The following is a 13,285-nucleotide window of genomic DNA, read 5'->3' on the forward strand; positions in this document are numbered from 1 at the left end:
TTAATATTTAATGCTACTTTAAACTTCAGTATGATCAATTGTGCTGTCTCTTCATTGACAAAGACAGCTGTCATAAGTTCATGACAGTGTGTACGTCGTGGTAACAGACTGAGACCTGCACTCTAGTGTGCAGAGGTTTTATTGGCCAAAACGGGTGAAAAGTGATTTTTTTAAAAAGGCACAGGGAAAACTATGCATCCAATTAAAGAGGGAGGGAAAACAGTCAAACAGTAAGAACAGCGGCATAGACAACAGCAATGGCAAACCTAGTAATGGCTGACTAGCATGACGGTAGATCAAACAACTTGGAACACAAACAAATGCAACCTGAAGATATAAGGGAACAGCTAGCAGGGGAGCTCCCTTAAACTACAGCCGTGATGGCATGTGAAAATACTAGATGAAGTACGGGGAGAATAACAGATGGTTAAAAGGTGATATTTGGCAGAGAAACATGCCATTGTTTGGTAATTTCCTTGAGGGTTGACTTCCCGGTAAATGCAGTCTTTCTCTTCTTAACTCAGCAACCTCTCAAGCTCACTCACTACCCCCCCCCCCCACCACATCCCTTCCTCAGACCAGAGTGGTCAGCTTGTCTATGAGATCGTCTATAGTGTAGACCATGAGCTTGATGTCGTCCTTCTCGGTCATGCGGTGCTGGCCATGTCGCCTAAGGATGACATCCACATCAGGACTGAGGACGCGTTCTGCCACCTGCATGGAGATGTGCCAGGGGACGTCCTCGTCTTTTAGCCCGTGAATGAGTCGTACCGGACAGGTGACGGGGATGGGACTCTGGAGCACACAGTGATTTTCTGCCTCACGCAGAAAGTCCATGTTAAACTTGTAAAAACCCTCCTCCGAGTGTTTGGTGGGCACTGTCCACTCCCCTTTCTCCTCAAACTCCTTACGTGCCTGCAGATTCATCAGAGGACACATCGCTCTTAGAAAACCTCATTAAAAAAAGAAATGCTTGCAAACTCTCGAACAAAACTAAATGTGAGATATATTCCTACCTCCAGAGAAAGAGAGTTGAACAATGTGACAAGATGATCTGCAGCGGTGGAGATGCCCACCAGTGCGGCCGTCTTCTCTGGTCTTGCAATGGCTGCCAGCAGCATGAGCCAGCCACCTATACTGGAACCCACCAGTATCTACAGATAAGAAATAACCCATTGTGAATCAAATGATAAATAAAAAACAAATAAATCAGGATTTAAAACATTGCATAAAGTCAATGCCAGTTTCATGCAGTATCATTGTGGTGGTGGAAGACTAATAACGTCACAAATGTGGTCGCACAGTGCCACCGTCTGGGGGTATTGAGAATTACACACATTAAATAAATACTAGCAGAGAGAGGATATACAATTCCAACTCAAACTAGAATGTTACTCAGTGGAGCACAAACCTCCACCAAGGCAAAACAATCCTACAAATAAAAGTCGTGAAGAGATGACAGCAAACTCTAAATATCATACATACTTGTGAAGTTTCATTTAAAAATTAGAAATGGTTTGAGGTCTTCTCTGGGAATGAAATGATAAAAGATGGATGGATGGTGAGATGCCTGAATGAGATACATCCTCTTGCGTTAAATGCCAGAGGGATAAAAATGAAGTAGTCTGCAGCACATTGACCAACCACTTTTGGTTCCTCCTGTCAGACGTTTAACATTATACAGAATGTTAATATTTTTCATAATTTTAATGGAAGGTAACAAAGACAGTAACTTGTACTGTGAGAGGACGATCTACGTGCCTATATTTGATAAAAACATCATAATCCTGTAATTGAATGTAGGGATATTGAACAACTTACAATAATTGTGTAATTGTAACTCTGAACTGAAATCAATATTTTACATGCCTCACCAGTCTGTTCAAAATAAAAAAATATGAAAACAAACATTTAAAGTTAGTTGCTCACAAGTGTTCATTCTCAAAAGCAGGATTTCAGACTGAAAGATGTTGTTTGGAATGCACATAAAGCAATAACAGATAGTGTCAGACTCTCTTTTTATACCTTCATTGTTTACTTAACACCAGTACTTACAATCGAGCATGTTCTCTTAAAAAGAATTACCTGTGGCCCCTCTGCTAACTCATCCAACACAAAAAGCACATCTTTTTTCCAGGTACCAATAGTTCCTTCTGCTAGCACCCCCTCTGAGGCCCCGTGTCCCGTGTAGTCAAACCTGGGAAAACATGTATGAAACGAGCCAAGGCCATGGGTATCAGGGGTTAAAACAATAATAAGGCATGGACAAGGTTCTTTTTATTTTGCTTATTTAGGACATTTTGAGTAAAGTACAACGGGACTGAACATGGGACTGAGCCTTTACTGAATGTGTTTGGTATGATGTCATATCTTTTTTATTGAACCACCTAAGGATGAGACATATCTGAATGGTTGGAAGTGTTTTAAAATCTTGAAATTATTCATTGCTTTAATCACACAGTTGTCCAACAGAGAAATTCAAAGAAGTCAATATATTTTTTATTATAAAATATATATGTATTTATTCAATTTGTTGCTAGTTGCACACTGATATTATCGTATTATTTAAAACATATTTCTCTCTTTTTAATTGGTAACACTTTGTGCTGTTCCTGTACGACAGAAAGCTATTAATCTAACTCAGACTTATGGAATCGAGACATCAGCGATTTCTTTTAAATGTTTCAGTCCACCAACCACTTATATAAAACCTAGCTTCACATATGGGCTACATGTGCATGATCTCTTGTTCTCTCATCAGGACTGTAGGAGTGTAAATGTGGGTGTGTGGTGGGTGCATGCATTTTATTTTTGTTCTTCGCAATCCTGCGCCTCACTCTGAATCATCCATGTGGACTTCAATGTGATATATGAATAGATTTTTTCATGCTGGGTAGGTATGTATTTTATAAGATAGATAGATACTTAATTGATCCTGAGGGAAATTAAGGCATCAAGTATCACACAAAACAGTCCAACACAAGAGTGTAAGAGTAATAAAAGGTCAAAATGATTCAAGAATAAGTTAAAGCTGTTACGAAGTATGTGATAATGGAGACATTGACAACATAGATATTTGTATAAGTATAAGGTGATTGAAAGACACACGTAATCGAGGCAGAGTATTGAAGCCAAATATACATACAGATTTAAAGATGAGTAACTGAAGCTATGCAAAGTTGTGCATTATAGAAGAACACAGCCTGTAAAGTAATGGTACAGCAGATGTAAGTGTATCTAAAAACAGTGAGTAAAACTTCAAATACAAGACTAGAGATATGAACAAATATAAAATCATATAAAGATAAACCTAGGCAGTAATGGTGACATGGTTACATAGCCACTTTTTGTTGACATTGCTGGTGTTCCTCAGGTTTTGAAAGACGAAACCCCAGAATATAAACTCCCAGAGCTTGTGTGTGAGAAGCAGCTCTGTTGTTATGTCCTGAGATTGTTGCACCTGCATTTCTCTGTGTGTGTGTGTGTGTGTGTGTGTGTGTGTCCCTCTTGTGTGTTAGTAACAGTCTTACCTAAGGTACGAGTGACCCAGTGACCTACAAAACTCCTCCAGCGCCTCAGCTTTGTGTCCGTTCATGCTGGAGCCATACCCAGGGAGGAAGACCACACCGGGGCTCTTCCCCTTCACTCTCCTGTAGGCCAGCTTCGGGAGCTCTGGTCTGGAGGCGAACTGCACCGTGGACTTGTGTCTTCTGTCTCCTGGTAGACACGGGGGGCAAAGTACTATTACTATTGCAAAACATGTTATGTAAATCACGTCTATGTACATCTGCTGAATCAGAAAACACAACTCTGCTGGATACGAACATCACATCACGTTTTATGAGAGAAAGCCTCTTGATGCTAATTAGCTCGATAAGGCTCCTTGATGCTAATTGGGAAACAGCACATGGACACCCGGGAGGCGGTGTTACTCCCACCAGACGAACATATCTACGATCGCAGCATGTTAACACACAACTATGTCAAACTAATGAATGACTACAGGAGTTAAAATGCGTTTCAAATCAACGCAATCGCCGCAAAATCAGCCAACGCACGCAGACGCTGCGCCGTTTCCATGCCCTACATTTTAAAGACGACGCAGTGAAAGAGCCACACCCCCTCCCGAGCCTTTAAACGGCCTCGTATCGAACTCGAGCTTGAATGGATGAAGTGTGTGAACATCGGAGAGTGTCCCCAACCTGCCAGGAGCTTCGAAGACGAAGCTGCGAGTCCTCCATGACTTGAAATCTGTGAAAGTCCTCTGCGCCAGCACCTCAGCGCCACCGCTGCCATACTGTCCCGAGACCTCTGAGCAAGTATCGCGAGAGTTGCGCGAGAGAGAAGTAGGAAAAAGTCCTCAATCACCACTGAGGCCCTTAGAAATTAATTTAAAAAGATTACACGTTATATTCATATGATCCTTAAAATACAATGTTAACATTTTAATCTGCAAAGTCATTAGTAGGTTTCAGGAAAATGCAGTGGAGTAAAAGTATGAGGTAAGAAATAATAGCAAATAGTTCTTGTGTGCAGTAACAGTGTTGTTTGCTCTCAGTAATCATATGCTAACATTAGTATGAATTTGTAAAACACATATTTAAATACACATTTACTTCTCATGCTCAGACCCAAAGCTTGATCTACAATAGCAGCTGTAAGCCTCTCGGTGTTGAGTGTTTATTAAGAGCACAAGGGGCCTTAAAGTATTTGTCAATATGATGGGAACAACCAATATTCTATTTCATTTTATGTGTATTTGCTTCCAGATATTGAAAAGAGTTATTTTGTGAGGAATAAATATTGACATCATTCAGTCACATAGCAGTACCAATACCAAAATAAGTATATAAGCATTAAAATAACACCTATTTTTGTATTGTCAGTATTTATCTTATTTTATTTTTATTAATCTAATTTAATTTTAGTTGTGGTTGCTACTATTCTTCATTGTGACATTTTGGGACAGTAGTGGAATAAATATTGACATCATTCACTTACATAATAGTACCAAACACCAAACTATTGTTGATAGTATTAAAAATGTGTATGTGTCATTTTAATATTCCAGCTAGTGAAGTGAAGCACATTTCATGTAATCTATTAGATATTGAGCAGTTATATCTAATAATTATATTATGGTTCCTTTATGTTTTGATTATAAATACTTCTTAATTCTCTTTATGAAATGTAGTGGGAAATACTCAAGTGTAGTACAAGTACCTGAAAATGGAAGTAAGTCCAAATGTGCTCGGTTACTTCTCTGCTTTATTTAGTGTTTTATGTAGTGGACAGACCCTGAGCAGCCTTTAATGGTGATGGTTGTTCAGCATCAGTGCAGGTTTGTGTGATGTGCAGCGGGAGAACTGGTGAGACTGTGGCAGTCATGTGAAGCGCGTGTGTAACATGACTCAGAGCGTCACAAGCGGAAGGTCACGGAGCAGCAGGACGGAACGGAAGCGGGAGTAAAGAGCCGATCCGCCATTGTGGAATATGGTGAGAGATATTCCAGAGAGACGCTCGTCGGTTTCAGATTGACCCGCTCAACACCGTCCGTGGCCGGATCGCACACACGCTCTTCGACCGTGTCGCCGTCGGAAGAAGCAACCCAGAAGCAGCGGATCGTCGTCGGGGGAGGAAGATCGCAGCCTCGCTACGTTCGCGGAGAGAAGCCGAGAGACGAGCCCGCAGAGAGGCAGGGGGGAAGCCGCGGTCAGTGTCACACACAGCGGATCAGTTCCTGGAGGATGTCTGCGACCACCGTCGATCAGGTTCGTGTGGTGTCGGTGCTGTGGATTAGCTAAAGCAGCAGCGGGGGCCGAATGAAACTTTGCCCCCCCCCCCCCCCTCCCCGTCGAAAACACTTTGATCCGGTTCGGCTCCCTGATCAACCGGGCTAAATAAAGTCTTTGGATACGTGATAGCTTCTTTAGCCTCATGTAGGCCAACTGTGCTGCCGACCCAGTCCAGCTTCAGCCGGCTCACAATGCGGCACCGTTTACTGGATGTCACCGCGTCTGACATCCGGTCAATAACATGAAGCAACCTGTGAATGGCTCCAGGCTGAGGTTACCACACTGTGTGGTAATCCATGGAGGACGTGTCTGTGTGTGTGTCTCCTGTCGTGCTCTGTCAACACACTCATCTCTGTTTTCTTTTGTCCATTTTTCCAGAGACCCAAAGGACAAGGAAATAAAGGTAAGGGGGTTTTCTAAACAGGGATTTCAAGGGAAGGGAAGTTGACATTGTTGGTTTAATATGCTACCGTGCTGAAACTGTAGTCTGATAGAAATGTTGACGAGGGGTGGGACAAAATATTCATTTCACGATGTATCGTGACTCGCGAGGTTCGATACACGATACGATTTGCTGGCACTAAATATCGATGGCGTGTGTGGACATTGACGACACTACAGAGCAACTAAGATAAGACTTTCTGCATTTTTCCGTATATGGTTTTATCTCAGTTTGTATCAAACTCTTTTAAACTGACACCACGTTGCAGTGAATAAGTACACGTGTCCTGCACTCGGCCTCTTTAGCAGTATTTCTTGTTAGACAGATATCTTGATGAATATAATTGTCTTGCAGTATATTGATTTTTGCAGAATTTCTGTTTTGTGATATTATCGTTATCCTAGGTCATTAATTGTGTAATGACGGTAAGTTACCCTGCGATTCCCACCCCTAATGTCCTTGTCTGTGTTTTTAATTATGTCCACTACATAACCTTCGACAATAACATTATCAGCTTCTTGAGTTTTGCCTATCTGGGAGTCTTGTATATCTGTGTGATGACTTAATGTCCTCTCTTTCCATCTGTAGTGCAAAACGGATCAATGCATCAAAAGGAAAGTGTGAATGATGATGATTTTGAGCCTTACTTAAGCGGCCAGACAAATCAGGTAACGGTATACCATAAGTCCCTTTTCCACTGGTCAAGAAGACCGACTAACACCCACTAACATCTGGCTTTTGCCTGCAATGGTAATGAATACAATTCATTTGCTGTGTTGTCCTGATGTAACATGATGTACTCGAGAAAAAAACAGGAAGAGAAAGTACAAGTAGCAATGGGAAATAAGTCAATTTTATTGGGTTTCCTGCTAATTTTGGTGTAAAAGAAGAAATGGTGTTGTCTGCTCAGCCATAATCTGCATCTATAGTCAGTACTCATTGTTTAATATTATCAGAAAACAGCACTGTTGTCCTTTGCTTCATTTCAAATTTTTTCCCTTGAGCTTTCAAACACTCTTGTATTGATCTTCCTATTCTGTTGATTTCTTAATTGCTCCACCATGATTCTGTGTCAAACATTAACTGTTTATCCTTCTCTTCTATACAGAATAACAGCTATCCACCAATGTCTGACCCCTACATGCCCAGCTACTATGCTCCATCCATTGGTTTCCCTTACTCTCTGGGAGAGGCTGCTTGGTCCACAGCAGGAGACCCTCCCATGCCCTACCTAACTACCTATGGACAGATGAGCAATGGCGAGCCGCACTTCATCCCTGACGGCGTCTTCAGCCAGCCTGGCGCCCTGGGGAATACGCCTCCCTTCCTCGGCCAGCACGGCTTCAACTTCTTCCCTGGTAATGCAGACTTTTCCACCTGGGGTACCAGTGTCTCTCAGGGACAGTCCACACAGAGCTCAGTGTACAGCAACAGCTATGGGTATGCCCCCAGCTCACTGGGCCGAGCCATAACGGACGGACAAGCTGGCTTTGGAAGCGACACCCAGCTCAGTAAGGTGCCAGTAATGAACAGCATTGAGCAGGGTATGACAGGGTTAAAACTGGGTACAGACATGGTGGCAGCTGTCACCAAAACCGTGGGCTCTCCCTTAGGAGGCACAGCAGGTATGACCAGCATGGCAGCCAATAACCTCCCTCCGTCTGTCAGCTCGTCAGTGCCTAAACCAGCCTCCTGGGCAGCCATTGCCAAGAAGCCGGCCAAGCCACAGCCCAAGGTTAAACCCAAAGTCAACATGGGGATGGGGGGAATTGCCACCATTCCCCCACCCCCCATAAAGCACAATATGAACATTGGTACATGGGACGATAAGGGCTCTCTGAATAAGCCCCCATTAGCTCAGACTATGATGCCCCCACAGCCTCTAGTGCAGCAACCTCTCTTAGCTCAGCCCCAGCCCTTACTGCAGAGCCCTCTGCCCCCTCAGCATCAACACCAGCCCCAGCACCAACACCAACACCAACACCAACACCAACACCAACACCAGCCCTTCCAGCTCCAGTCTCTCCAGTCCCCCCAGCATCCCCAGCCTCTGCCCCCTGGCCCTCCGCACCTGCACCTTTCCTCTCAGCATGGCCCCCCACAGCCCCTTCATCAGCAACAACCCCAGCAGCCCGGCCCGCCTCCTAACCGTTGGGTGGCTCCCAGGAACCGGGGTGAGGGCTTCGGTTTTGGTGGGGGAGTCCCCCTCAGTGCCTCCCCTTGCTCGGGAGAAGTGCACCCTGTGCTGGAGAAACTCCGTGCCCTCAACAACTACAACTCCAAAGACTTTGACTGGAACTTGAAAAACGGACGTGTTTTCATAATCAAGAGCTACTCAGAAGATGACATCCACCGCTCAATCAAGTACTCTATCTGGTGCAGTACAGAACATGGCAACAAGCGCCTGGACGGTGCCTACCGCTCACTGGGCAACAAGGGGCCCCTGTACCTGTTGTTCAGTGTCAACGGCAGTGGGCACTTCTGTGGTGTGGCCGAGATGCGCTCACCGGTGGACTACAATGCCTATGCGGGTGTCTGGTCTCAGGACAAGTGGAAGGGCAAGTTTGAGGTGAAGTGGGTTTTCATCAAAGATGTGCCCAACAACCAGCTGCGACACATCCGGCTGGAGAACAATGACAACAAGCCAGTGACCAACTCCAGGGACACTCAGGAAGTGCCCCTGGAGAAGGCCAAACAAGTGCTTAAAATTATCGCCACTTACAAGCATACCACCTCAATCTTTGATGACTTTGCACATTATGAGAAACGTCAGGAAGAGGAGGAGGCTCTGAGGAAGGTGAGATAAACACACACCCAAATAAAAGCTTCTTTGTATGCATGAGACACTGTATTTAATTCAAAGTGGGGCTAACTTTCACTGAGTGGCTGCTACAGGCTGCAGCCAAACTGTCGTCAGCTGATCTCCCTCCACCTGCTTTTAGACACAGATTGTAACATCCCGTCGCTGCGTGAACGATCTGACGTAGATGGAAGTTCAAGACTTGACATGCCACCATTACTCATGAGCAGGTTCAGGAATCACTGATTCCTCATCAGCCATCTTGTGCTGTTGGGATCGCGATGATTTGCCCAAGTGGAGTTGGATGCATAGAGGTTTCCTGAAATAGCCCACATTCCTGGCATTCTTCCTCTCAGACAAAGGCAGATGTATGCTCTGATCTCCCTTTGAACACCGAGCCTTTCTGCTCTCCGCGGGCTCCTCATGCTTTATTAGTCTTTAACAACATAAGCCCTCGGCCTGCAAACTGGCTGCGGCGTTCCTCGGAGCTGGCTCTGTTTGCCTCAGCTGTTGTGAAGGGTTGATTTCTTTTCTTTTTTTGTTTCCCTGCAAAAACACATTATAAAATGCACGATTACATTTGCTTGTGCTTATAGTGTTAACATGCACACACACTGTGTAAGAGGGTAAACTGAAATATGTTGCAGTGGTAATAACAGTGGTGTAGCACAAATGTTAGTTTAAGTAGTATAAACTCAGTGGGGAGCTACTGTTGTGGAAAACCAGCAGCCGAGGAGAGAATAACATGTTGTCACCACTGGAATTCAGCCGCAGCCATTCTTAGATCCACCAGTATGCTAATCTAATTGCGTTCAGAAAACCCCCATGACCTGCTCCATGCTTTCCCCCCTTTCCCCCCACTGCTGGTGCTCCATTGATGCTGTATCGACTCCTCGCTGCTGACCTTGTTGATATGCGCCGGGTTACTTTCTCATAAATATTTCAAGTCAATGTTTTCAGGCTTCTGAAAACAACCTGTCAGTAGAAAGCCTGTTTCATCCTGCGCTGTGCAGCCATTGCGCTGTGCAGCTTTTGTAGCCTTGACCTCCTACATGACAGCACGGGTCCGTCTGAGGCCTCACCCTCCTCCGCCTGACAAGGTTAATTGTTCTCTGTTGTTTGGGCCCGTCCTTCCCGAACTTTGAGAGATGTCAAACCAGCACAGCCACCTGCACTGCAACTCCTTCCCCAAGTGCTTTTTAAGATCACTGTGGATCCAAATGTTTTTCCAGGATTGCATTAGCATAACTATTTTGGTAATTAATACATAGAGTTTAGCTGCTTAATTCCCCTGGATGTGCTGTAATAAGCTCATGGCACATGAGGTGAATGCCAGTGTGCTGTAATGTGTCAGACCAGTAAAGAAGGAAGTTAGCGTGATTTATTACTTGAATATCTATTAAGTCTAATGTGTTGAAAAAGGAAAGACTAAGAATTTTAAAAAGAAATAAATCAGTTAAATTTCATTATTACACTCTGATTGTAATACCATAAAAAAAAAACTGAAATTAAATTAATTAAATTGATATGACCTAGCTGAGGTGTCATAGACCTTTCCCAGATCACTGACATTCACTCACCAGGAAGAAGTTCCACATAAAAAAGTTGAGAAACCACAGCACAGTCTGGAATATTTGCTATTTGAGGTGTTGTGACATCTTTTGATTTTTAGAATGCATTGTTCCAGTCTCATGTTTTCCTCGAGGACAGCTCAGTATCTTGGTCCGTTTATACAGTCGGGTCCTTAAGTCTCAGACCAGTTTTTAAATAGAAGATGGTCTCTTCATTCTCAATTATATTAAGACTAAAAGGGGAAAGTTCTAAGTGTCCTTGTTTCAGTGATTGATCATTTTTCTCTAATTAAGTTTAGTTCAATTTGGCTTTTACTGGAACTCGATATTTAAGACAACATACAAACATCAGTTGGGGTTTCCACTGTCTAAGTTTGAAGTACAAATGAAAACGCTGTCAAAAGTTTTGAAACTGGTACTTTCCAAAAAAAGTACAGTAACTGTTCTCAAACAGGAAGAACGGACAGAGACACATTTGTGTTGAGTCATCTTTCAACCTTTCATCTAGTGGAACTATTTTACAGAAACAGATGCTGTGAACTTATTACTGGAATCGAATTAATTGTGTATTTTGTCCGTATAAGTCATAGAACCTGATTGGCTGTTCAAAATTGGCCGATAGGAGCTTATCACAAACATTGTTATCAGCTTTAATGTTCACAGATATTACAACCTTTATTTTACTGAGTAAAAAATGCAGAATAGATTTGCACTAATGTTTACATTTCAGGTGAGAAAAAGATTGAATTTCTCAATTCAAGTTCTATATATTAAGTTGTATTTCTGTTTTCTTTGTATTTATTTATTTAAAGTTTTATGGTTAAACTAAAATATTAACGCTCAGTTACATTTCTTTGTTTAAGGGTTCATCATTGCCACATACTTGAAAGAGAAACTTAATTTCTCGGAGATGACATTTGCAGATTTGTACAAAAGTAGACCAACACAATGAGAGCATTCTATCAATACATGTTGTTCAAGAAGTGAAATCAACACTAATTGCCTTCATAAATTTGTGGGGTTTTGATTATCTATGTTCTCTTCATCTGTTTGTGTCCCATGGTGCCAACCACTGATCGTGTCTTCTTGGTTTGTTTTTTCTCTCTTGCCAGGAGCGTAATAGAAATAAACAGTAACCTTCAAGCAAGCTCTCTGCTAGAACTGCAACACTAATGATGTAGGACCTTAAATAAAAATTTGCCTAACCAGGAGGGGGAGGAGGAGAGGCTCTCGCAGTCTTTTCCGCTGAAGACGACAACGTATCGGAACACTTGAACATGACAATAGCTGGACTCATCTGTATCCGTTGACTGGTGCATCAAACCCCGTGTTCCCGTCTCACGAGAAGAAAAGAACCCACTCTAAGAACTCTTGTCTTTTAAGCACTTTCAGTCCTTCTAAACAGCCTCTACCAACATCCTTAACTCTCTAACTCTGTTCTTCTTTGATTTTCTTTGTGAGCAACTAACTGACTAACCCAGAGTAGTCACAAGATTTCACCGGGCTTAATTGTCTTTTTTTCTTTTCTTTTTTTAAATGCCTCAAATGTTTGGGATGTTGGTGAGCTCCATTAGCTCCTGGAGAGAGTTAAAGATAAAATGTATAAATTAATCTCGTACTTGAATCTGTGTGTAGCCGTCTGATCGTCCTCCGACAGAGGCTGTGGATGATTGACGGGTGGGAGGAAATAATTGGGAAACGGCCACAGTCATGCCAATCATAGGATGAATCCTCTCTCACCCTGCTCCCTTCCTTTCTGCATCTGTTTCTGTGTACTAAAAGATTACAGTTCCGCAGCAGGTCGACACACGTCGGCCAGTGCACATCTTTGTTTTTTTTCCTCTCTCTTTCTCTCTCTCTTGTGATTCTGTCATTCTGAAGTGCATTTGTCTGAGGAGAAACCTGCTGCCCTGATAGAACCAGCCGTGGGTGACTGTCTCTGCTCTGATGTCGACGTACGCCACCGTACCTCCGACTCAATCAGACTCTCTGTCCTCCGCAACTCTTAGCACTTTTGGGAGAACTCCCGCAGCACCCCCACCCCCTCCTGCTCGGCTCCTCCGGGACTCCCCCCAAAACGGCAAGACATCAACTGCAAGGATGTGACAGTTTTCTCCTCTAGGTAACTCACTAGCTAAATAAAAATTACCCATGTTTAGCGCAAATGTTGTTTTGTGTTTTTTTCCTCGTAGTTTTACCTTTTGAAATGTTTGCATTACTTTTAACTAAACTAGAGTATTTACAGTTATGGCATTTTCATTTTGACATATTACCGATGGTGGTTGTGAAGTGTGTTGGTGGCCAGAGGGTGAGTTTGACCATAAAGTTAAAATATCAAAGCTGTACAATAAATAGACCAGAAGACGACACCGTGTCAACATGTCTGCTATGTGTGAAGCAGCTCTGACAATCTGCAGTGGGTTAGTTCATGTCACAATACAGTTGGACCACATAGTAACAAATACTGACTCACAGGCGACTGACTAATGTCAAAAGTAAAGGTAACTGTTAAATATATTAAATATTGAAAAACAGGGTCTGAACAATCTTGGGGTCATTTCTTAAACAGATACTTCTTTGCATTAAAGGTTATTTGAACTTAGAAGCAGAAATTCAGAGTTACTGCGAATTGAGAAAACTTCTTAAATATTCTGTAACTCAGATATATCTTTCAGAA

The 13,285-nt window shown here is 42.9% G+C and overlaps 2 protein-coding genes across 2 annotated transcripts; one reads left to right on the top strand and one right to left on the bottom strand.

Moving 5' to 3' along the window:
• Positions 1 to 123: 123 nt before the first annotated feature.
• abhd10b (abhydrolase domain containing 10, depalmitoylase b) lies at positions 124 to 5,361 on the bottom strand. Its single transcript, XM_020087464.2, has 6 exons — positions 5,224 to 5,361; positions 4,203 to 4,378; positions 3,531 to 3,717; positions 2,086 to 2,197; positions 1,017 to 1,154; positions 124 to 915 (listed from the first exon to the last, which is right to left on the bottom strand). The coding sequence occupies exons 2-6, from the start codon at positions 4,294 to 4,296 to the stop codon at positions 574 to 576; spliced, it is 873 nt and encodes a 290-aa protein (XP_019943023.1). The 5' UTR covers positions 4,297 to 4,378; positions 5,224 to 5,361; the 3' UTR covers positions 124 to 573.
• Positions 5,362 to 5,635: 274 nt separating this feature from the next.
• On the top strand, positions 5,636 to 12,773 carry ythdf3 (YTH N6-methyladenosine RNA binding protein F3). Its single transcript, XM_069512012.1, has 5 exons — positions 5,636 to 5,771; positions 6,174 to 6,198; positions 6,826 to 6,905; positions 7,346 to 9,034; positions 11,721 to 12,773. The coding sequence occupies exons 1-5, from the start codon at positions 5,748 to 5,750 to the stop codon at positions 11,742 to 11,744; spliced, it is 1,842 nt and encodes a 613-aa protein (XP_069368113.1). The 5' UTR covers positions 5,636 to 5,747; the 3' UTR covers positions 11,745 to 12,773.
• The last annotated feature ends 512 nt before the right edge of the window (positions 12,774 to 13,285 follow it).

This window comes from Paralichthys olivaceus, chromosome 17 (assembly GCF_024713975.1).
Source record: "Paralichthys olivaceus isolate ysfri-2021 chromosome 17, ASM2471397v2, whole genome shotgun sequence".
Lineage (NCBI taxonomy): Eukaryota > Metazoa > Chordata > Actinopteri > Pleuronectiformes > Paralichthyidae > Paralichthys > Paralichthys olivaceus.